Genomic DNA, 22,903 nt, shown 5'->3' with positions numbered 1-22,903 from the left:
AACCCAGTATTTTTACTCAAAGTGGCTTAAAAATTTAAAGCAGTGACCTTGTCAAAATAAAAGTAAATATGAAAACCAGGAATAATGGGACTTCTAGTTCAACAAAAAAATATTTCAAAGGTGAAAAAATTAAGACAAAAATGTATAAGAAAATAGTTGTGATAATGGGGAAAAGTAAAACTGACATCAATTCTACTCAAGGCTTTAGGGTTATAAAATTTTTTTTAAATTAATTAATTAATTAATTTTTGGCTGTGCTGGGTCCTCGTCGCTGCGCGCAGGCTCCCTCCAGCCACGGTGAGCAGGGGCCATTCCTTGCTGCGGTGCGCAGGCTTCTCATTGCGGAAAACAGGCCCCAGGCACCCAGGCCCCAGCAGCCATGGCACACAGGCTCAGTATTTGTGGCTCGTGAGCTCTAGAGTGCAGGCTCAGCAGTTGTGGTGCATGGGCTTAGCTGATCTGAGGCACGTGGGATCCTCCCGGACCAGGGGTCAAACCCGTGACCCCCGCACTGGCAGGCGATTCCCAACCACTGCGCCACCAGGGAAGGCCCCTAAGATTTAAAAATTCTGTTCCAACATTATTCTTCTCTGGATTAAGTTGTGTTTTGTGGTGTTAAAAATTAGAGTTCAAAAACTAAGATAGTGAAAGAAACAGTAAAGATTATTTGGTAAAAATTAAATGAAGAAAAATATAAACACAGCCTAGTTCAGTTTTAGGTAAAATGAGGTCATAAAAACTTTCAGCAAGGAAGCGAGAACACTTCTGCTTACCCCTCTGTGCAGTGCCGTCCTTCCCCATTTATCTTTGGCATCTACGTTTGCTCCTTTGTTCAGCAGTGAGTAGACACAGTCCGTGTGCCCGTTGAGCACAGAGAGCATCAGAGGAGTCCTAGGTAACAACAGGAGCAGCTCCGTCACCACCGAGACTTCATCCATGAAAATACACTGTGTTGGCCTGCCTTCTAAACATGTCTTTCTGTGATGCAACTTTAAAGTATACTTAAAAAACTGTATTTGATGTTACTCAGTTACACACTATGACAGACTTACTAAAATAGGGGGGCAAAGGTATGAAGATTAACAAACATCCTAAAACTAATTTAAAAATTAGTAAAACTTACTGTCCATTTCCATCTTGAATATCTACTGCATTCTGTGGTTCTGCATTTCCTATTAGTAGCCGTAAGCATTCCGAATGACCATTTGTTGCTGTAAAGTGATATTCAAAAATTTCAGCAATTATATATCTATAAAATGATAAAATAGAAAATGTCCATCTTAAACCACATTTGCTAGATATAATTTTGGAATATTCATTGAACTTAACAGGCAAGAAAGAAAATGCTCGTTTTATTTAGCTCTCTGGTGGTGCCAATGTGGTCAGGAAGGGCAGCCTGCCTCCAGCCAAGGGATGAAATCATGATCAGACAAGTCAGTCACATCAACCCCATTCTCCTTTGCCAATGACTGGTTTCAAGTTCTGCCCACTGAAATGTTAAGAAGTCTGGAGGACGTCTGGGAAATATTTTTATTCCTGATAGTGAAAGTCCTCCTTCTTTCTTGATTTTAGATGTGATCCTTGGGGATACTTCAAGGAAATTCTGTTTGGCCCATCATTTTTTTTTTAAACTGGATTCACGGATACTCAGTACACAGCAGCTACTGATGAGTATTCGTATCGTCTAAGCTCAACACCCAAAGCATCAGGCATAAGATCCCTGTGGGAAAGGACTGGCTCACATCCAGAACCAATGTCCTTTCTACGATTTAAGAGTAAGATGCTCCCCAGCAGGTCTCCAAATTTGAAAGGCATCCTGGTTCTAACCAAGGCTTGCATTTATTGAAGAGGTGGGTGCTAACAGTAACCTGTAACTCTTTCAGTGGGTAGGACTTATGAATTATATGGCATTGGTCAGCCACTTCTGAGGGACTTACTAGTGTCTTGGTTCAATATTTATCTATTAAGAGTGCAAACACTCCATGAAAGCTTTAAATTAGCTCTGCAAATAATGTGCTTACAATATAATGTTTCAAGTTGCAGAATAATATACAACGTCACTCTTTTTCAGAATAAGGTAACAGAAAATGATAGCATTTTGACTTCTTGTTTTTACCATATAGCAGTTTATATACATATCCTTATTAGAACTTTTAATCCATTATTAAAATTTTTTTCTGTGAGCCCTGCTTGATTATCTGATAGTTTCTGAAAGGCTGCTCTGGAGCAACAGTGGGTGTTACCTATAGTCTTCTAAAATGTAAGTTTTCCAAATGACCAGAAGCAAAGTCCCAGACCTACATTCAAATGGATCCATTTTAAGGATCACCCTATAAAAACAGACTAAGTGAAATGAATCTAACCATACGAAGATGGCCTACGGGGGATGAGACAAATACTTGGCTAGGATTTCTTCACATATACCAGTCTTGAATTCATTATTTAAAATTAATACTGCCTTGTAGTAATTCCTGTAGAGAGTTGTGAATCTGCATCTGCTAGTGACACAGCGGGTACTGAGTCATCACAGTGGCATTGTTATGTAGTTTTGCATTTTCACACATCTACAACATCACAAAACACTCCATGGAGTAGTTCTTGCATAGCAGGCACTCTGTATTCCTGTCTGATTAAATGTTTAATGCAGTACCCTGGTACAGTAAGTAAAATGTTTATCAGTTATTAAATGAAAGCACATACCAACCCAAAAGAATTTCCATCAAAAAGCAGTAAAAAAAAATTGTATTTTTTTTGTTGATAAAGTACTTCAGAAGTTAGACTATTATATAAATCCGATTTCTAAGGTAGATATTTTTTTAAAGTGATTATAATCTTGCTGTTGGTTTTCCCCTGAGAGTAGAATCATTAGAACTGTTAAAGTCAAAATCGTTAAAACAATTACCAGGAGTATAATATACAAGAAATTGAAAAGGAAGAGCATTAGATGGAAAGTGGTAAATAAAATCATTCATAGTCTTTGACATACCTGCTGCATGTATAGGTGTTCTCTTCAAAATGTAATCTTTGACTAAGATTGAGGCTCCCTGATTAATGAGAACATCCACACATTCTACATGGCCCTTAAATGCTGCAAGGTCCAAGGGTGTTCTTCCACTACTGTTTCTCACATCAAGATCTAACAAAGACTGTACTAACACTTCTAGTGCTTGATGGTGACCATGATAGGCCTGGGAATAAATAAAAATATAAATTAAAAAATACATATTTAGACTGACTTCTTAGAAACCCTAGAAAACATAAAGGGAGTAGTAAGCAAACTTGTCTTACATCATTATATTTGAGATAATCTAAAACTTCTGTATTGATAATTCAGAAAGTTACCTACAAATTTTTCTAATAATCAATTAGTAGGCTACAGTGTTAGGGAATGGGTATTCCACAAATAATAAAAGTTCAAATGACAGGTGATCTTTTCACGAGTATACAATGTCTGGTTCATGGCAGACATTCAATGATGTGTGACATGGGTTCAATGAAAGCTTTCACTCTAAGTCTATGATTCCAGAGCCCGTGTTCTTCATCCCAGTTCAGTGCCCCCCCTTCACTCCCCGATAAAGTGTTACTACACTTAAATCATAGATATAGTTGCAACTGAAGTTCAGCTAGTACTTGAGCCTTCTGATTTCTCAAATTAAAATGACTACTCCATCCCATAACGTGCCATCTCAAAAATAAACATTTCTTTTCAAAAATATTTAGGCTGAGCCCTGCTTGAAAAACTGCCATGTGCTACACACTGTCCTAGCAGTACAGCAGAGCAAGAAGATTGAGAGATTTGTTTGAAACCCGACTGACTGAAATCCCCTTCTTTACACAGTCTGCTTTCCAGAGAATTCATTTCAAAAACCAACATGTCAACTGAACATCTATTACTCTTATTGGACTAGATGCTGAGTAGGACATAAGGCAATAACGACACAGTTCTGATGGGGAAGGAATGTCTCCTCTGGTTCACTCATGCCACCCCTTTTAGCTAAGGGACAAGTCATTTTCTGATACCTTTCAGCCCTGCAGCTTAGCACATACAGGCAAACTGTAAATGATCACATGTGAACTTTTCATTAGGGAATTGAAAAATATAAAATTCTACCATATTTGTGCTAAATGTCACCTGCTTCTAAAAAGAGATACTCAGCTAGAAAGAGGGCCCTGCAAGGCCTCCCTGGTGGCGCAGTGGTTGAGAGTCTGCCTGCCGATGCAGGGGACACGGGTTCGTGTCCCGGTCCGGGAAGATCTCACATGCCGCGGAGCGGCTGGGCCCGTGAGCCATGGCCACTGAGCCTGTGCTCCGCAACGGGAGAGGCCACAACAGTGAGAGGCCAGCGTACCGCAAAAAAAAAAAAAGAGGGCCCCGCAATGTACTAAAGGGCTATAAAACCACTTCTTGTGGGAAATGTCAGAAAGCACCAGCAGGAGGTGAAGCTGCTCTGGGCCTTACTGACCTCTTGATGTTTCTGACTCCCTCAAAGGTTAAAGTGACTGGAGATCTCTGAGCTCTACTGTCTGAGGATCACATCTAACCTTGTTCCTCAATACCAGGTCAACAAAATTATGCTATTAAAAATGAACTGTGAGAGGCACAGTATATGCAGAAGGTGGTATAAAAAGAAGCAGAGGGAAAATAAGGACGGCTAGAGCCAGGGTAATCTGCCACAGGAGTCTTCCCCTCACGATGGCTCTGACTGGACTGGGACAAGAGGCTTAGAAGCCTAGTATGTGCGAAGGCAGGACCAAGGCCAGTTTCCTGAGTCCTCAAGCCAGCGTGTTTTTACTGCATCAAGTCGTCCTGGATTGGGAGAGTTTGGAAGGAGAAAAATCACTTCAGTAATTTCTGAAAAACCTCCTAGGGATGGGTACAAAATGCAAGAGTGGTGGTATAACCACATTTCATTGAGCCTAATTATGAAATCACAAAATTGTTTCCATTTCAGCTTAAAAACACTATTTAGCACACCCATGTTAATAACAGCACTATTCTCAATAGCCATGAAGTAAAATAACTAGATAAAAAACTGAAGTTTTTGAGATAATGCATTCAAAAACTTGGCAAAGTCCTTAGTCTGGCACCTAGTAAGTGTTCAAGAGATGAGGCGCTATTATTATAAGAATGATGATAATGATGCAGGAAGAACTGCCTAGTCATCTGCTCAGACGTCATTTCTTGCCACCCATAGTAAAATAGCTATTTTCTCCATGCTAGCTTTGCACTTCCAGATGACTTATTTATTATGCAAGTCTGGGAGAGTAGACAGTATTTCCAAAGACCCAAAGGGCAAGGAAAAAGGAAGCTTCAGCATGTCTTCTTAGTTATTTAGACCATGGTAGGAAGTACTGCTGGGGAGAAAGGGGGAGAAAGACAAAGCAGAAAATTCAGTGTACATGTGTCAGTGTTAGAAAATATGCCAGGAGAATATTAAAATAAAAAATAATAGTATATGTGAGAATAAACAATTAAATGGATCACTGGACTTGTGATACACATTAACCTAAGTAGAGACCCTTATAAGCATTTTACTATACTTAAAATCAGAGGTCTCACAAATAGTGACAGTACCCAATTCTCCTGATTCTCAAAGTCCCCCAGCTCCCCACAACATGCTTTATTTCAAAGATAAATTCTTCTTTCAGCGCAGGAAGAACTAGATTGGGCTCTGCTTGAAATTTCCTAAGGTAATTCATTTCCATATTTGACTTAAAAGAACTGTCACACTCTCTTTTAATCTCCTCCTCTTAGTGATGAACATTAAGAGGAAAAATTCAGTGGCATCTGAAGCTAGAAGGAACATTACAGACCATGTAGTTAAATCCTATAGCATGAGCAAGTGAAGGACCAGTGAACACAAACTTAGCACCCCAAAATCACAAAGTAAGCAAAAAGTTTTAGAAATACCACAGAAATTACAGTTCTTATATCGTCTGCTTAAGAAGTCAGAAGCCATTCCACTAGGGTGGGTCATTTTAAAATTCACATCTCAGGCATATTCTCTCCTTAGGGCAAGCCTTGGGGGAAGCTCAAACCCCCTCCCCCCAACCACCCCCCCCCGACCTTTTTTTTTAAGACAAACAAACAAACGAAACAGAAGTACATTCAAGAATTCTCTGAGTTAAGAAAGTTCTTACAGTTTTAACTCCATGATCATCATTATATGGACCAAAAGTTCTGGGTACTAGTTTGAGTCAACACAAACAGATATGAGACATTTTCAGTAAATCAGCCATCAAGCTGGCTGTGAAGGCAATACTCACAGCCAAGTGTAAAGGGCTTATTGTTGCTCTATTGTCTGAATCACTCAGCATGTCTGTTCCCGAGGTTTCCATTAACTGAGAAAGAAAAGAATTTTAAGTGTCAGAAATGGTACTTTTAGACATACCACAGCAGTTATTCCTGGTCCCCCTCCCCCAAGTTCAAATTCATTTTAGAGTATAAACTGATACTTGAATATGGATTTAAGAATCCCAGACCATTATTATTATGAAAACTAAATTCAGCAACCTTATGGAATGGATTATCCTGAAAATGTGGTAAGGACCACATGCTAAGAGCTTTGAGAGAGGGCTATAAACTTAGAGTTTGAGAGAAATGCCATTTAATTACCACCAAGTAAGAACCTTCCCTCCCCCTGCAAACATGATTTCTGTCACTATCTTTGTTCCCAGGAATGTGTAAGACAGGCTCCAGCTCTAGTGAGAGCAAATATTTAAATACTCAGTATTAGGGGGAAAACTGACTAATTAATACTTACAACATCTAAAGGAGTTTCACTTGCAATCTGAAATAAAATTTAAAATAAAAATACTTAGTTGAGGAAGCAGTCATATACAGTAAAGAGATAAATGTTAACTACATGTCTCTATTTACATAGGGCTTTGTTAAATTCTATTCTGAACTTGTGCTTCCTTTGCCTCCAAAAATGAAGTCTTTTAAATAAACAATTGTACAATATAATAGACCACAAATCTATACACATGGGTCTCAGATTTTAGTCTAAAGCTACCATAATAAACTAAGGAAATATTACTTCTGTAGCAGGGTTCTAAATGCTATATTAAGTATGTCAACCTCTTTTTTCTATCTTTTATACCCACCCTCCTTGAATTTTATTTCCCCTTTAAGGGAACCAATGTTAATATAATTTATAAGTAGGTCTAAATGAAGAAACCTCTAACGTGAAGCATGTGCTACACACTTCAGAATCATTTAACTTGTCTTTTACTCTCCCTTTGGTTTGGCAAAGTGGGGTGAATGGTGAGATGAGTCTCCCTTGTCAGGAGAGACTGACAGAAGACTGGGTCTTTCGGAATTCCTGAATACACAGGGGGAAGCTTCCTCTCTCAGAAACACGTATTTCTCACATATGACACAGTTACAGTTCTTTAAAACGTTCCGGAAAACATTTAAAGGGGCAGGGGCAGTGAATGCTACTTGGATGGGGGGCTCTAAGGGAGCCCTCTCCAGAGATCTAATTTCCTCCTTTCTCTGTGAAAGGGAAAAGGGAATGAGAGAAAGCTTAGTGAGGCAAGTATGAATTTAGGAAGGATAGGGATTCTAAAAATGTTAAAAGGCATTTGTTTCTTGGTTCATTTATTCTCACTGTCATTACATTATTAGAATATAAACTTACATTGGTCCTTCCACAAGAAATCAGGAATCTTACCAGCTGAAGACACAGACGGTGACCATATGCAGCTGAATAATGAACTGCATTGTATCCTTGCTTGTCCCGGATCCCTGGATTTGCATCATTTCTTAATAAGTATTCCAGGCACCTATTAGAGTAAGATATATTCAAAATTCTAAATCCTGCATTTTAACCAATGATAAAAACAGAGACAAACTCAAAACTGGAAATTTTTCTTACATTTGAGTAATGTAAAAATCATAAACACATCTACACTACATACATTTGTCATTTAAATGATATTGACTCTAAGTATCGTAAAAGTAAAAACAAAACGTTCATAAGAGAATCTTCTTTATCCACAGTCTGGCAGCAAGCTCAGTATACCTGAAGACTGTTTCGTATACAGTCTATATTTATGGCACCAGCTAGTCGACTCAAATAACGTTTGACAGGATTAAACTCTTAGTGGTGGGGAGCATCCAATCTTTCTGGAATACACAGTTAGTATGGTATCTCATTAGGAAGCTCAAGAAAGGATGTAAAAATATCTCCCAAAACCAAGGTCAGAATTCAAGGATCTTGCATTAGAGACATGAAAAGTGTGGGAACGATGTAAAAGTGGTATGTAGGTAACACGAAAGACCTTCCCATGGGAAATACTTTATTCCTGTGCTATTAAAATATGAGGAAAGTAATGTTAAAAGGACTGTAAGATTTTTTGATGATGGCCATTCTGACTGGTGTGAGGTGATACCTCATTGTAGAAAGAGAAAAACGAATACCGTATGCTAACACATATATATGGAATCTAAAAAAAAAATGGTTCTGATGAACCTAGGGGCAGGACAGGAATAAAGACGCAGATGTAGAGAATGGACTTGAGGACACGGGGAGGGGGAAGGGTAAGCTGGGACAAAGTGAAAGAGTGGCATGGACATACATACACCACCAAACGTAAAAGAGATAGCTAGTGGGAAGCAGTCACGCAGCACAGGGAGATCAGCTCCGTGCTTTGTGACCACCTAGAGGGGTGGATAGGGAGGGTGGGAGGGAGACGCAAGAGGGAAGACATATGCGGATATATGTATACGTATAGCTGATTCACTTTGTTATACAGCAGAAACTAACCATTGTAAAGCAATTATACTCCAATAAAGATGTTAAAAAAATTTTTTTAAATAAAAGGATTATAAGGTTCACAATTTGTTATAATTCTGATAAATGTTACTGTAGCAAAAAAAAAAGAGTACTGAATTAGAAATTAAAAGATTTATTGTGAGAGTTAGTTTGATACCAACGATCTTGGGCAAATCGTTTCACCTTTATGGTGAAATGGCTTCTGTTTATTCATTTGATAGATGGGAGTAGGAATTCAACTAAATAATCTAAAACCATTCATGTTCAAATTCCAAGTCCATAATTATTCAGTGATAATTTGTCTAATATTGCAGTATGTCTAAATAACTACTAACTCTACCACTAGGGGGGAAATCTATAATCAGATACTACTTGTTAAGTTTCCAAAAGCATAATGAAGTTATAAGAACAAGTGGAAAGGAACAATGGAGCGATGTAACTGATCACCCAGTAACTCTATCATATATGTATGAGGACCATTCTTTGCAATGCCAACCCTTATTTCTTTAATGCTAATTACTTAAAGTACTTTAGATCTCTTAGGAATTACTTACAGAATCTACATTTATTATAATATCCTTAATGGTAGCAAACGTTCATCCTTTTAAGTGGGATTTTGATATTTATATGCAGTGAAAATGATGATGAAATGCATATCACTATGATAGAACGACATCACCCGAATCTGACTCTAAGGAACAAGCCTGGTGTTTCTCGGTATTCCTAAACTAGCTCTGAGGGCACTCCAGGAAGTATCTCAGGCAGTGTGTAGACTCTGTACACAGTCTGCTTAGGTACCAGCTCACAGGTCAATCCTCACTGGGATGAAGGAAAGACCTGCTGGCCTGGAAGGACAGTCTCACTGCTTTAAGGCAGAAACATTTCACCCAAGGGCACATCTTTTTACCTTTAATCAAGTTCTCTAGATGTGAATGGTAAAACAGAAATAGTTCTCCCTACTGGGACCTGAACACAAGGCAGATTCTATCAGTGGAACAAACTATTTTAAGATAACTTGCTGATACATGAGTACTGGGGGAAAAAAAAAACTGACTTATTTAAGGAAAGCAAAACAAGTAGGTAAGTTCATGTTTACTTTCGGAAGTAGGAGAGCAAGTCTCAAAGCACTACTTATATTTACTAGTTGCAAGTATACAACATTAAATGGTTTGAAATAATTCAACCATAATACATGCAGTAGTTATCAAATCATTATTTCTTTGTCTACCTTCATATTACTAGATGATTGGTCTCCTATAACAAAACAAAGACTAAGAGTTGATATATAATTATAAAATTACTTCTATTGCCACGCCTTTCAAATTTTGCTAAGCAATATGAATTTTCATGACTACTTTGTAAGTATTACCTTTAACAAATGAAAAAAATTACTGACATTCAGGAAAATTAAATGACTTGCTCCTAATCTTCTGGCTAGAATATGGCAAAGCAAGGACTAGGCCTTGGGTCTTTTCTTCAAGTGTTCTTTCTATGCTACAAATGCTTCAGCACAGGGGTTAATGAGTTAGTGACACTTTAACCTGGGTGTTTATAAAATTCTGAACCACAAAATTGCTTGATCTTGAAAATCTGAACCTCACTTTTGATTTGCAAATGAGGTGGAGGGGAGAGAGTCAATCTTAAATTTTTTTTCTCATTGTAAATTAACACACGCTCATTTTATAAAACTCAGAAAATTAAGAAACGAAGATTTTCTATAATTTCTCTTATTTCCCTAAAATAAACCATGTATGCAAAATCTGGAGGAATATTTATGGCTAAATGGCTAAGTAATAAACCAAACTTACTGTTAAATATTTTGTTTTCTTCATTTGTTAGACAAATATCCTCATCCCAATTAAGCATGTAATTCAAATCAGAGTGATTTTCAAACTATTTAAACTTCTCCTACTCTTCCCCTACCATCCATGGGCTCCTACCACTTTTTCTGGTGCAGGTTCAGACTAAGTCAAATCCATGTGTCCCACGGCTGGTCAGAGCCCTGGGAGAGGACCACTCGGCCCAGGGCAGAGGATGTGGCATTGTCACCAGAGGCCCTCCTAACTCTACTCTCCCCAATCATGGTATACAAGTATCTGATTGACAAAAAAAGATATTAAGCATAGCTTAAAAAAATACAACTAATCCTTACAGGAAGATTACAATGTGTCAGGTATTGTTCTAAGCAATTCAGATATTCTGTACCTCATATGGCCATGAGTTAAGGTCAGACTATTATTCCCACTTGACAGATGAAATGTGCAGAGAGGTTAAGTAACCTGCCCAAGGTCTCACAGCAAGTGGCAGAGCCAGAATCAAACCCAGTTCTGTCTTACATGCATACATAAAACAGGTTTAACAAGGCTACTGAATGCAAAGTTGTATACAAAAGTCAAATATATTTCTCTATTTCACAACAAAGGAAATTTAAAGATAGATTTATTTTGGCAATAAAAATATCAAATACTTAGGAATAAACCTAAGGATTATAAAAGTTCCAAACAAAAGACTATATGATTCCATTTATATAAAGTTCAAAACAGACAAAAATAAACAATGCTATTAGAAGTCAAAATATGATCCCATTTTTGTGAACATCTATCTCCATAAAAGTGTATCTTGGTGAAATATATCTATGCATTCATAAACACATGTATATATAACCATATGAACACAGAAAAGCCTATGGACAGACATGTACCAGGTTCATAACTCTGATTACACTGTGAGGGATGTGAAATGATCTACATAAACATATAGAAATACTTCTGTTAATGGTAGTTATCACAGAAGAAAAGGCATGAGGAGGATTTCTTCCTTATATGTAATCACAATAAATAACCCCAGCCTTCCCCTTCTCTTATACACACCACACAGGCGTGGGGTAGGTCCTCACCATCATGCTCATAGCCAGTCCTATTTTTCTTCAAATGGCAAAGAGGATTTTATTTGTTAATAATTAATATATTTAGTATGTTTTTCCCGTGAAAATAACTATATATTTGTTTGCTGAGTCATGACTGCCTAGAGTGAACGTCAGCATCAGGATGATGGGGGTGACTAGCAGGATGAGTAGAATGAGTAGGAACGATTTCATGTATTTTTCCATTTACTGCAAGTAAAGACAGGCACACAAGGCAGAGTAGAACTGCAATTACTTATGTCACTTCTGAACAGCAGAAAACCGGTGGCAGAGTGTCAAAAATCCCAAAGTATATACAACTTTCCCTGGGGATGCTGACAGGACATTATTAAACAATCATTAAAGAAACAAACCAACAAACACACATTACTGAATAACAGTATTTGAAGTCATGGGGAATTTGTTTCTTCTTTTAGAAAATATTTCACTCTGGCTTTGGCAGCAGAAAGAATTATTCCAGATTCTCTTATTATCCAACCTATTCCTGGGAATTAAATCCTTGGAGTTCAGAAAAATAAACCAACTCTTTAATTCTACTATTTAAGCCTCCGAAACAATCACTTACTGAAAGGATGCCTCTGGTATCCTAAAATGGTTACTGTAGTGAATAGTTTCCAGAAGGTTCCCAGGGAACAAATCACTGAGGCAATAAATGATGGCATCAGACAAGACCTCTGGGACTTTGATACTTCAAAGATAAGAAAGAGGCTCCAAAAAACAGTGCTAGATTCTTTTATACACATGCCCTCAGTTTTCCCCACAATTCTAAGTACGCTTCATTCTAATTTTACAGATAAAGAAGATTTTGCCTAACAATTATTTGCTCAGGCTCAGAGAGGTATAATATGAAGCCCCCATGATTTCAGCTGGGTCTTTTGGATAAAGCTCATGTTCTTTCTGGTACATCAGGTTGCTTGTGGACATACTGAGAATTAAGTGTTTAAGTAATAAGTATCTCTAGACCAGCGGTCCCCAACCTTTTTGGCACCAGGGACCGGTTTTGCGAAAGACAATTTTTCCACGGATCGGGGGGCGAGTGGGTGGCGGGGACGGTCCAGGCGGTAATGCGAGCGATGGGGAGCGGCAGATGAGCTTCACTCGCTCGCCACTCACCTAACAGGCCGCGGACCAGTACCAGTTCACAGCCCAGGGTTTAGGGACCCCTGCTCTAGACTACTGCTCAAAACAGTTTATATTAGGTGAGAAAACTAACGATTTAATTCACTTTAGTACTAAGTATACTTCTAAAGAAAAAGTAGACAGGCTTAAAATAAAACCACAAATCTCAAACAGTATAGATTGAACATTATTATTCTTTTGTTCCTGCATAAGAATTCAGGTTTAATGTAATTGTATAAGGGCAGGAGGACCATTGGGTAACCTCTGTCTGTGTGTACATGAACTCAGTGGAGTTTACTTAGATCATGCTGGGCAGTACCCAATAAACAGTTTATGGGAACAGTGGTAAAGGACTTCTGATGGTGACAGTCATTTGGGGTATAATCTATTTTAGGAAAATCTATAAATCAAATCCTGAAATTACAAAATTTATAAATCAGAGGATAATCTACTTACCCAAGCTTACCAAAATATTTTCTGATTTACAAAGTCTCTATCAGAGATTTTCTTTAAAGCTCTACTATCCAAAAACATACTTCAAATAACTTAGCTTCTCCCAAAACCTATCTAACTATTCTGGTATACATGAAATTGTATAAAGTGATATATTCCTCCAAACAGAAAATACGGTCATCCTTCGGTATCTAAGGGGGACTGATTCCAAGAGTACTCGAGGATACCAAAGACCGTAGACTTGGACCCTCAAGTCCCTTATAATAAATGAACACAACCCTACAATGAATATAGTCGACCCTCTGAATCTGCAGATGCAAAACCAGTAGATACAAAGGGCTGATAGTATATTTTACTAATGCTTTCAAGATTAGGATTTTAGACACAAATCCAACATAACGAAGTGTTACTTATAGAAATGGATTTGAAATTAGTTACAGAATTTATAATAAATTAATATTTGTGAGTAATACCATCAAATTATGCTTTTTATTTTGAAGGTAAAAAAGTAAACATTAAAAACCAAGGAAATAGTTCTGTGTTAAATGCAACTTCCTTGAAGTATATTTTATAAAATCTTTCCCCAGAAACCATTATTTGTTTTTCCTACCCTTCACTGACCCAGACTCATGAGGAATACCACAGACATTGAAGATTTCTTCTCTGTCTCTAATGAGTTCATTTTCTTCCAAGAAGGCAATATACATTAAGGTACTATAAATGGGTCTGATCAACTTTGGGTGAATATTAATTATGAAAGAATTTATAAATCTCTCATTCTTTTGATTTTATTAAGTCATTCTTGGACAACATTTACTCACTACTCCATTATCTATATAATTTACTTATTTAAGCACTATTCAGTACCAACTATGTGCCAGATTCTGCCAGTTCAATTATTCCCTATTTGAATACCAATTTACAGGGATCCCTTAGAAATATGAACTTTCTACCTCTGAAGAATACTGGCATTCCAATCTCTGCTCAATCTTCGGATGGCATTGTCTGTGTACCTCTTGCCTCTTTCCCTTTCCCTATGATATACTCAAGACTGTTGCCTCTAAGAAGCCAGGTGGAAAAAACATGGAGGTGATAGATATTAAGATGTGTTTTTGGAAGGGAGGATGAAAAGGGACCTTGATCTTTCTTCTACCCGATTAGTTCATAATGCAGGCTGCTGAGTAGAAGTAGGTGGGTAATAACTATGACTAGGAATAATTATGAAAACAACTTATTTTCTCTACCAGAGCATCAGGGAAAGATAATCAATAATAAAAAGTACAAAAAAGGAAATACAAATTTGCTATAAAAACTGCCAGATAGAAACAATCCTTCATTCTCACCACATGATACTTACTTGCCATCTGTGTCTGACGTAGCTGCATAGTGCAAGGGTGTGCATCCTCTTTCATCAAGGTCATTCACACTTGCTCCTGAGCCCACAAGAGCAAACAGGCACTGGTAGTTGCAGTTGGCAGCAGCATAGTGCAGTGGAGATCTTTTTGCCCAAGTTAATTAAAAAAAAAAAAAAAAAAGTCAGGGACACAAACCAGTAAACAAGAGCACAGTTGATCCACCCAGTTATAAATATTTATAGAAAGCCTGAGATTGATTTCTGCCATATACCTAAGTCTTTTGGAGGGCCAGACAGAAAGCTTGGAGGAGAAACTAAGATGGCAAAGAGCCTCTAAGAATACAAAATAAGACAGGAACACAATTAAATCATTTCATGGTCCCCAGACAGTAACAATTCCAGTCTTTTGAGTGAATTACAGATATCCTTCATATTCTGCTCCAAAACTTGAAAACTTATTTTTTTTCCCTCCCTAATGCCATCAGCAATCTGAGAAAACTTTCATTTAACAAAGCTTCCCCTATACTAATAGAGATGTTTCATAGGTAGCAGCTTCTGTTCCTGTTTCAGTAGAGGAATAAAGAGTAAGAAAAATACAGAAGCATTAAAAAGGATGCTGATATATCAACTATATGGTAGAGCTGCACAGTAATATCAGATTCCTCAAGCAGAAAATGCATAGTTTTGAAGGCTGTTCATCATTTTGAAGAGTTTAGAGTACTGTTAATTTCTAGAGATGGAATATTTGTAGCTTACTTCTTCTCAGTTACTGAAATGAAAAAGAATATTACTAAATTTAGGAGTTTCTGTCTTTAGATTAATAAGCTATGATTATCCATGACCTTTCATTAAAAAAAAACAAAACAGAAGAAGAAGAAGAAAACAGAAAAGTGAAGGTAAATTTAGTCCAGAGTCTTCATGGTATAATTTTTTCTAAAATATTTACCTGGTGAAATGACAGTTAAGCATTATTTTACTTTATTGGATAATAGTATAATATAGTAATAGTATTTTTGAAAATGCAATTAACCCTGAATTACTTTCAAGCTTCTAAACTCAGAATGTGCCCTAATTGTAGTACAGAATGCGTCAAGTGCTACAAATTAACTAATATAAGCTGGATTAAAGTACACTTATAAAAATAAATTAGCTCCAAAGTCAAACAAAGTGATTTTTGATTTTGTGGGTCATTAGTTCCTTCAATTAGCAGGCTTATAAGAACAGTCTGTTCTTCAAAATAATTATGGGGTCAGATAGTCATTTTTCCTTTTCTTTTCTTATATGTACTTCTGATTCCCTACCACACGTAATTCTACTGTGCACTGGCCCAATCCCATGCACTGACACAGATTCACACACACCCTCTCTTGTCACATACTCTGATAAAATTCTCAAACTCCTGATACACAATTTTGCTCATATTGCCACCTCTATTTTTTTTTAAATTGAGGTAACACTAGATTATAACATTGTAAGTCTCATGTGTACATTATATTTAGATTTCTGTACACACTACAGCATGCTCACCTCTATTTTTCAAATTGCCTTCTGTCCTTTCCTATGTGGTTCTAACAGACTCTGGGTCAATTCCTACTCTAAGTAACTTAGTAGATCATGGTGGCTTTAAGTACTGCAATCACAGATGCAAGTAGCAATGAGGCCTGGGGCTGAACAGTGAGACTGCAGATTGGCTGGGTGACTACAAAGGGACTCTGCATTCACAGGTGCTTTCCTGTGGGTCACGCTCAGGGTGTGTGCGGAGAGTCAGAGAAGAGGAGAAAGAAAAATTACACATCGATTTGTAACCTGTTTCCTCCCTCTTTCTAGTGCTCTGGAACCAAATATAGGCAGCAGAGTCTCTAACAAAAAAGAATGACTTGAAGGAATGGAGAACTACCACTGAGCTCCAGCTCTTGTGGGTTTTTTGAGGGAGCATAGGTACCATGCGGTTTTATATTTTCATGGCTATGATTATGGGAGGAGGAAGAGGAATGACATCACAAGAGGTATAGAAGTGCTTATAAAGTAAAGCTGTGGCTGGTAGCCTGGGGCTATGGCAGGGGCCCAGCTGGAAGAAGGCTGTGGGTGAGAATGAATATTCAGAAGTTATCTACTTATTGGGGCCTCTCAACAAATCATGATCACAATGCAAAAGTCATAGATTTATTCAGTTAACTCTCAGAAGCCACATTAGGAGGTCAAGAAAGTCATTAAGTAAACAACATTAAGTAGGCTTTACAGAGGAACTGTATCACACCCTACCTTCCAAATTTATCCTTTTTGTTGAAGTCTGCACCAGTGTTCAGCAGAAGGTTTAGGCACTCCAAATTCCTACCCAGGAAAAATACATTGAGAAGATGTAATTGTAATGAAATTGTAATTATAATGAAATTGGTAGGTTTAAATAAGTATAAAAGCGTGTTTTCAAATGAGGCAGAGTGAATAAAACATTGTGATTTATATTTTATGAAACAAAAAAAAACTGCCACGATCAACTATCCTCTTCTTAAAAAAAGTAAAAATTTTGTTAACATACCCTCCAGCTGCAGCTGCATGTAGACAGGTCCTGCCAAAATCATCTGGGGTATCTATATCAAATCCTACAAGAATGAATATATCTTATGTAATAGTATAGGTATGTTACTTTATATTAGAGTATTACATTAAAAATATGTAAAAAAAAAATCACACACCCCCAATCTTAAACAAAACTATGAATTACAAGTAGGTAAAAATTAATTGAAAATAGATTAATAATGTACAGTATTTAAAAAAAAATTACCACTAAAGGATTGGGGGTTTTAGAACAAATGCTAGAGTACTTGTTTAAAAGTCATAGGATACAATGGAATATTATTCAGCAATAAAAAGAAATAAAGTACTGATACAAGTTTATAACACTGGATGACCTTTCAGAACATTTCTAAGCGAGAAAAATCAGTCACAAAACCACATCTTGGGTGATTCCATTTCTATGAACTGTCCAGAATAGGTTAATTTATAGAGGTGGAAAGTAGATTAATGACTGCTTAGGGCTGGGGGGAGGGAGGAAATGGGGAACTGACTGCAAATGAGGGGTTTTTTTTGTGGGGGGGGTATGAAAATGTTCTAAAACCCATTGTAGTCATGGTTACATACCTCTGTGAATATACTTAAAAAATAAGACACTGATGAAAGAAATTAAAGATGATACAAATAGATGGAGAGATATACCATGTTCTTGGATTGGAAGAATCAACATTGTGAAAATGACTATACTACCCAAAGCAATCTACAGATTCAATGCAATCCCTATCAAACTACCACTGGCATTTTTCACAGAACTAGAACAAAAAATTTCACAATTTGTATGGAAACACAAAAGACCCCGAATAGCCAAAGCAATCTTGAGAACGAAAAACGGAGCTGGAGGAATCAGGCTTCCTGACTTCAGACTATACTACAAAGCTACAGTAATCAAGACAGTATGGTACTGGCACAAAAACAGAAAGATAGATCCATGGAACAGGATAGAAAGCCCAGAGATAAACCCATGCACATATGGTCACCTTATCTTTGATAAAGGAGGCAGGAATGTACAGTGGAGAAAGGACAGCCTCTTCAGTAAGTGGTGCTGGGAAAACTGGACAGCTACATGTAAAAGTATGAGATTAGATCACTCCCTAACACCATACACAAAAATAAGCTCAAAATGGATTAAAGACCGAAATGTAAGGCCAGAAACTATCAAACTCTTAGAGGAAAACATAGGCAGGACACTCTATGACATAAATCACAGCAAGGTCCTTTTTGACCCACCTCCTAGAGAAATGGAAATAAAAACAAAAGTAAACAAATGGGACCTAATGAAACTTCAAAGCTTTTGCGCAGCAACGGAAACCATAAAGAAGACCAAAAGACAACCCTCAGAATGGGAGAAAATATTTGCAAATGAAGCAACTGACAAAGGATTAATCTCCAAAATTTATAAGCAGCTCATGCAGCTTAATAACAAAAAAACAAACAACCCAATCCAAAAATGGGCAGAAGACCTAAATCGACATTTCTCCAAAGAAGATATACAGACTGCCAACAAACACATGAAAGAATGCTCAACATCACTAATCATTAGAGAAATGCAAATCAAAACTACAATGAGATATCATCTCATACCAGTCAGAAAGGCCATCATCAAAAAATCTAGAAACAATAAATGCTGGAGAGGGTGTGGAGAAAAGGGAACCCTCTTACACTGTTGGTGGGAATGTAAATTGATACAGCCACTGTGGAGAACAGTATGGAGGTTCCTTAAAAAACTACAAATAGAACTACCATATGACGCAGCAATCCCACTACTGGGCATACACCCTGAGAAAACTATAATTCAAAAAGAGTCATGTACCAAAATGTTCATTGCAGCTCTATTTACAATAGCCCAGAGATGGAAACAACCTAAGTGTCCATCATCGGATGAATGGATAAAGAAGATGTGGCACATATATACAATGGAATATTACTCAGCCATAAAAAGAAACGAAATTGAGCTATTTGTAATGAGGTGGATAGACCTAGAGTCTGTCATACAGAGTGAAGTAAGTCAGAAAGAGAGAGACAAATACCGTATGCTAAAACATATATATGGAATTTAAAAAAAAAATGTCATGAAAAACCTAGGGGTGAAACAGGAATAAAGACACAGACCTACTAGAGAATGGACTTGAGGCTATGGGGAGGGGGAAGGGTAAACGGTGACAAAGCGAGAGAGAGGCATGGACATATATACACTACCAAACGTAAGGTAGATAGCTAGTGGGAAGCAGCCGCATAGCACAGGGAGATCAGCTCCGTGCTTTGTGACCGCCTGGAGGGGTGGGATAGGGAGGGAGGGAGACGCAAGAGGGAAGAGATATGGGAACATATGTATATATATAACTGATTCATTTTGTTGTGAAGCTGAAACTAACATACCATTGTAAAGCAATTATACTCCAATAAAGATGTTAAAATGAAAAAAATAAAAAATAAAATAAATAAATAAAATAATATGAATTAAAAAAAACACTGTATTGTAAATTTTAAACAGGTGAATTGTATGATACATGAATTATTTCTTAATAAAACTTTTTTTTTAAACCCATAGGTGCTTTGATACTTGCACGTTAATACTAACACTGAGAAGAGGTTTTTAGAATTCTCCTTCATAGATAAATGGGTATGTGATGACTTGTGGACACACATACACTTAAAACATTCAAAACACAATTACCTCACTTAAAAGATATCATTAAGAAAAACTCACTGTCTGTCTCACAATATGTTAATTTTCACTGAAATTTTCCCATAATTCTTTTAGCAATCAAGAGTATTAATATACAAAATCTGTTCAACTTTCCTAACACGCTAAGAAATAGAATATCATTAAAAATTAAATCTTATATATTTAGTAATTCTATGCATTTAATAAGGATAATTTTGTAGTAATAGTTATAGAAAGCTATTGATCCTGTTTTGCTTCAAACTGATTATGTGGTATTTTAAGACAGTAATTAGATATGGCATAAATAATTTCACAAACCTACAAGATATTGTAAACTGGCCACTGGCTGTTAAAAAGGAAGCATGCAAATGAAGATATTTTACTTCTAGACACAAAGGGACTGCTCTAGAAATATTCCACACCCCATTCCCCAACTAAGAGAGAGAGGAGGAAATCACTGGAAAAATAAAACCTTTCCCAGAGCTGAAGAGAAAATCAAATCTTAAAATTAAAGGGTCCAACATCTTCTAAGAGGGGTTAATAAATGATCCACACATGGACATATCTATATGTGATTCTGGAAAAGCAGGATAAAGAGACTGTATTAAAATGGGAGATGGCGGGGGGTGGTTTGGGGAGGTGAAAGGGGATAATCTGTCTGTGAAGGTTCCACTTACCAGAAGAAAGAAGTTTCCTACAGCAATCTGAAAAACCACTTAAGGCTGCCAAATGGAGGGGGAACATTCCATGTATGCCACGCCTAAAGTGAACAGGACAGTGTCCTCATCACAATGCAATCACTTAAATAAATTAAAAAGAAACTATTCAATACTTAACTTATCCAGCAACTTTCCTCTTAGAGCAGGAGCAGGACTTTTCAACCTCAGCACTACCATCACTATAGATTTTCTGGGGGGCTGGGGGCTGGGGGGCTGGGTTATCCTGTGCCTGTAGGATGTCATCAGTGCCCCCAGGTTCTACCTACACTGGATGACAGTAACACTCTCCTCCCCAAATTATGACAACCAAAAATGTCTCTAGACATTTGCCTCAGGAGCAAAACCCATTCCCCCTGCCCCGATGTTGAGAATCATTACCACAAGGCAAAATGTTTAAGAATGTTCACTGCAGTAATTTTTGTCATAGTAAAAACTTGGAAGCAACTTGTGTTTGTAAATGAGAATGAATAAAAATTGTGAAATCTTTACACAAGAATTAAATTTTATAAAATGAATGAACTGGTTACGTATAGAGATGAGGAAAAAAAGCCCAAATTTATATCTACATGGCTAAACCAACAACTTCATGTAAAAAAAAAAAAAAAAAGTTAAAAAGTATACAGTAGCATACCATTTACAGAAAGTTTAACAGAAGATTTAAAACATGTTAATAAACATATAAAAAAGGTAATAAAAATTTAAAAACATACATAAGAATGATAAACATCAATTTAAAAGTAGGGTATTTCTTTCTGCAGAGCATGCAAGAGAATCCATCTTTCAAACAAAATCTTACAAGGAAACTTTAGTATGTTATTCATAATCTAGAAAGAACTGGGGTAAAAAAATATAAAAATACCCTATGCTGGTTTACCAATGAAATCACATTAAACATTCTATTCTATTACATCGCCAATAAAAAGAGGATAAAGCTCAAGCAATTAGTACTACATTGAGGACAAAATCCACATGTTTCCCTGACAAGGCATCAACACTACCTTGGGAAGTACTTACTTTGCAGTGTCAGCACCACTTGTAATTAGAGTGTTGATTAGCAGCTCATGGCCGTACCTCGCTGCTATGTGCAAAGGGGTGTTGCCATTCTTGTCCTCACAGTCGATTACTGCTCCTGCAATAAAGGACATACTATCAGACACTGGACTAATATAACGATCAAGTCAAATCTATTACATGGAAAGTGATATAAAATGCAATTATAAAAAGCACAAACTAATGGGTATAGCAATTTAACCATAGATTTCATCCACAGCACATTTACTGGGCCAGGCACTGGGGTTCACACTTAAAGCAATTTTGTGAACAAGCATAAGATTTTAACAGATTTAAAAATTACAAAAGGGTTCTGGGCATCCAATAAGTTTGGAAACCACTGTATTTAAACGAAATTAAACACATTTCTTTAGAGTGAGACTTTCCAAAGCTTTAATGTGCACACTCTGTGTCACCAAGAAGACAGCATGCAATATTTTATGAATTATTTGATCATGAGCTTATTCCTACCCTTTCCCTGCAAAATCAGAACAGCTATTGTCTTCAGGACTACTAATAAACAGTTCCTTGGAACATGGCTTGTGAAAATACTACTTTAAAGTACCCAAAGGTTCTTTTTATTTAAAAGTTTAGCCTGCCTAGTACTAATTCAAATGCAAAAGAAGACAAGTTCAGAAAATAAATGAAAACGCTAAAAACAGGTCAAGATAGTCAGAAGGGAAGAGAGAAATGAAACAAAGTTTTCTTAATATATAATACAGTTCGCAGTAGAAAGGCAGAGTTTTCTATCTAGCATGTTTTAAAAAAGCCAACACTAACTGCTAGAGAAATTATATTTATAATCTAAGGGAAACAATACAAAAATAAATGAAAAACAAAATTACAAAAGATACATGTACATGGCATTTAAAATTCATTATCTGATTTTCATGAGCTCTGATATCAAGTGTCAAAAATGTGTATACTGCTATGACAATTCCTCAATACCATTATGTGGATGCTTTTACTACACTTAAGAAAAAAAACAAACAGAAATACTTTTTACCACTCTGGATAATGGTTTGTGATCTGGAGAATCTACCGTGGAGGGCAGTCATGTGCAGTGGGGTTTTTCCATCTTTGCTCTGAAATAAACACACAAGAGATTTAAAATTCTTGTTATATCTGTACCATGTAATTGTTAGTTTTATTTTGACTATCCTCTTGCAACTTTACTCTGTAGAACTATTACACTCAAGCGTTAAGTTTAACTGAAGCCTGTGGCAGTAAAACAGCTGTTTGAAATTATGAACTAATTTTTTAGTATGT

General features: G+C 36.9%; 1 protein-coding gene across 15 annotated transcripts in view; it reads right to left on the bottom strand.

Annotated features, from left to right (window-relative positions):
- Positions 1–22,903, bottom strand: part of ANKRD28 (ankyrin repeat domain 28) — a 186,399-nt gene that overhangs the window by 16,857 nt on the left and 146,639 nt on the right. For 14 of the 15 annotated variants that reach the window (XM_049710169.1, XM_049710171.1, XM_049710172.1 and 11 more), the window contains 12 exons: positions 22,641–22,719; positions 21,599–21,713; positions 20,543–20,625; positions 17,166–17,229; positions 16,892–16,960; positions 14,633–14,773; positions 7,677–7,788; positions 6,765–6,791; positions 6,268–6,342; positions 2,987–3,188; positions 1,124–1,211; positions 774–891 (listed from right to left, as the gene is read on the bottom strand). In XM_049710169.1, coding sequence (XP_049566126.1) covers positions 774–891; positions 1,124–1,211; positions 2,987–3,188; positions 6,268–6,342; positions 6,765–6,791; positions 7,677–7,788; positions 14,633–14,773; positions 16,892–16,960; positions 17,166–17,229; positions 20,543–20,625; positions 21,599–21,713; positions 22,641–22,719 — 1,173 coding nt within the window. The remainder of the gene's footprint in view (positions 1–773; positions 892–1,123; positions 1,212–2,986; positions 3,189–6,267; positions 6,343–6,764; positions 6,792–7,676; positions 7,789–14,632; positions 14,774–16,891; positions 16,961–17,165; positions 17,230–20,542; positions 20,626–21,598; positions 21,714–22,640; positions 22,720–22,903) is intronic. The other variant, XM_033431992.2, reaches the window with a different exon arrangement.

This window comes from Orcinus orca, chromosome 5, assembly GCF_937001465.1.
Source record: "Orcinus orca chromosome 5, mOrcOrc1.1, whole genome shotgun sequence".
Taxonomy (NCBI): domain Eukaryota; kingdom Metazoa; phylum Chordata; class Mammalia; order Artiodactyla; family Delphinidae; genus Orcinus; species Orcinus orca.
Note: the sequence above shows the minus strand (reverse complement) of the source record. Positions and strands in the feature narration are given on the sequence as shown.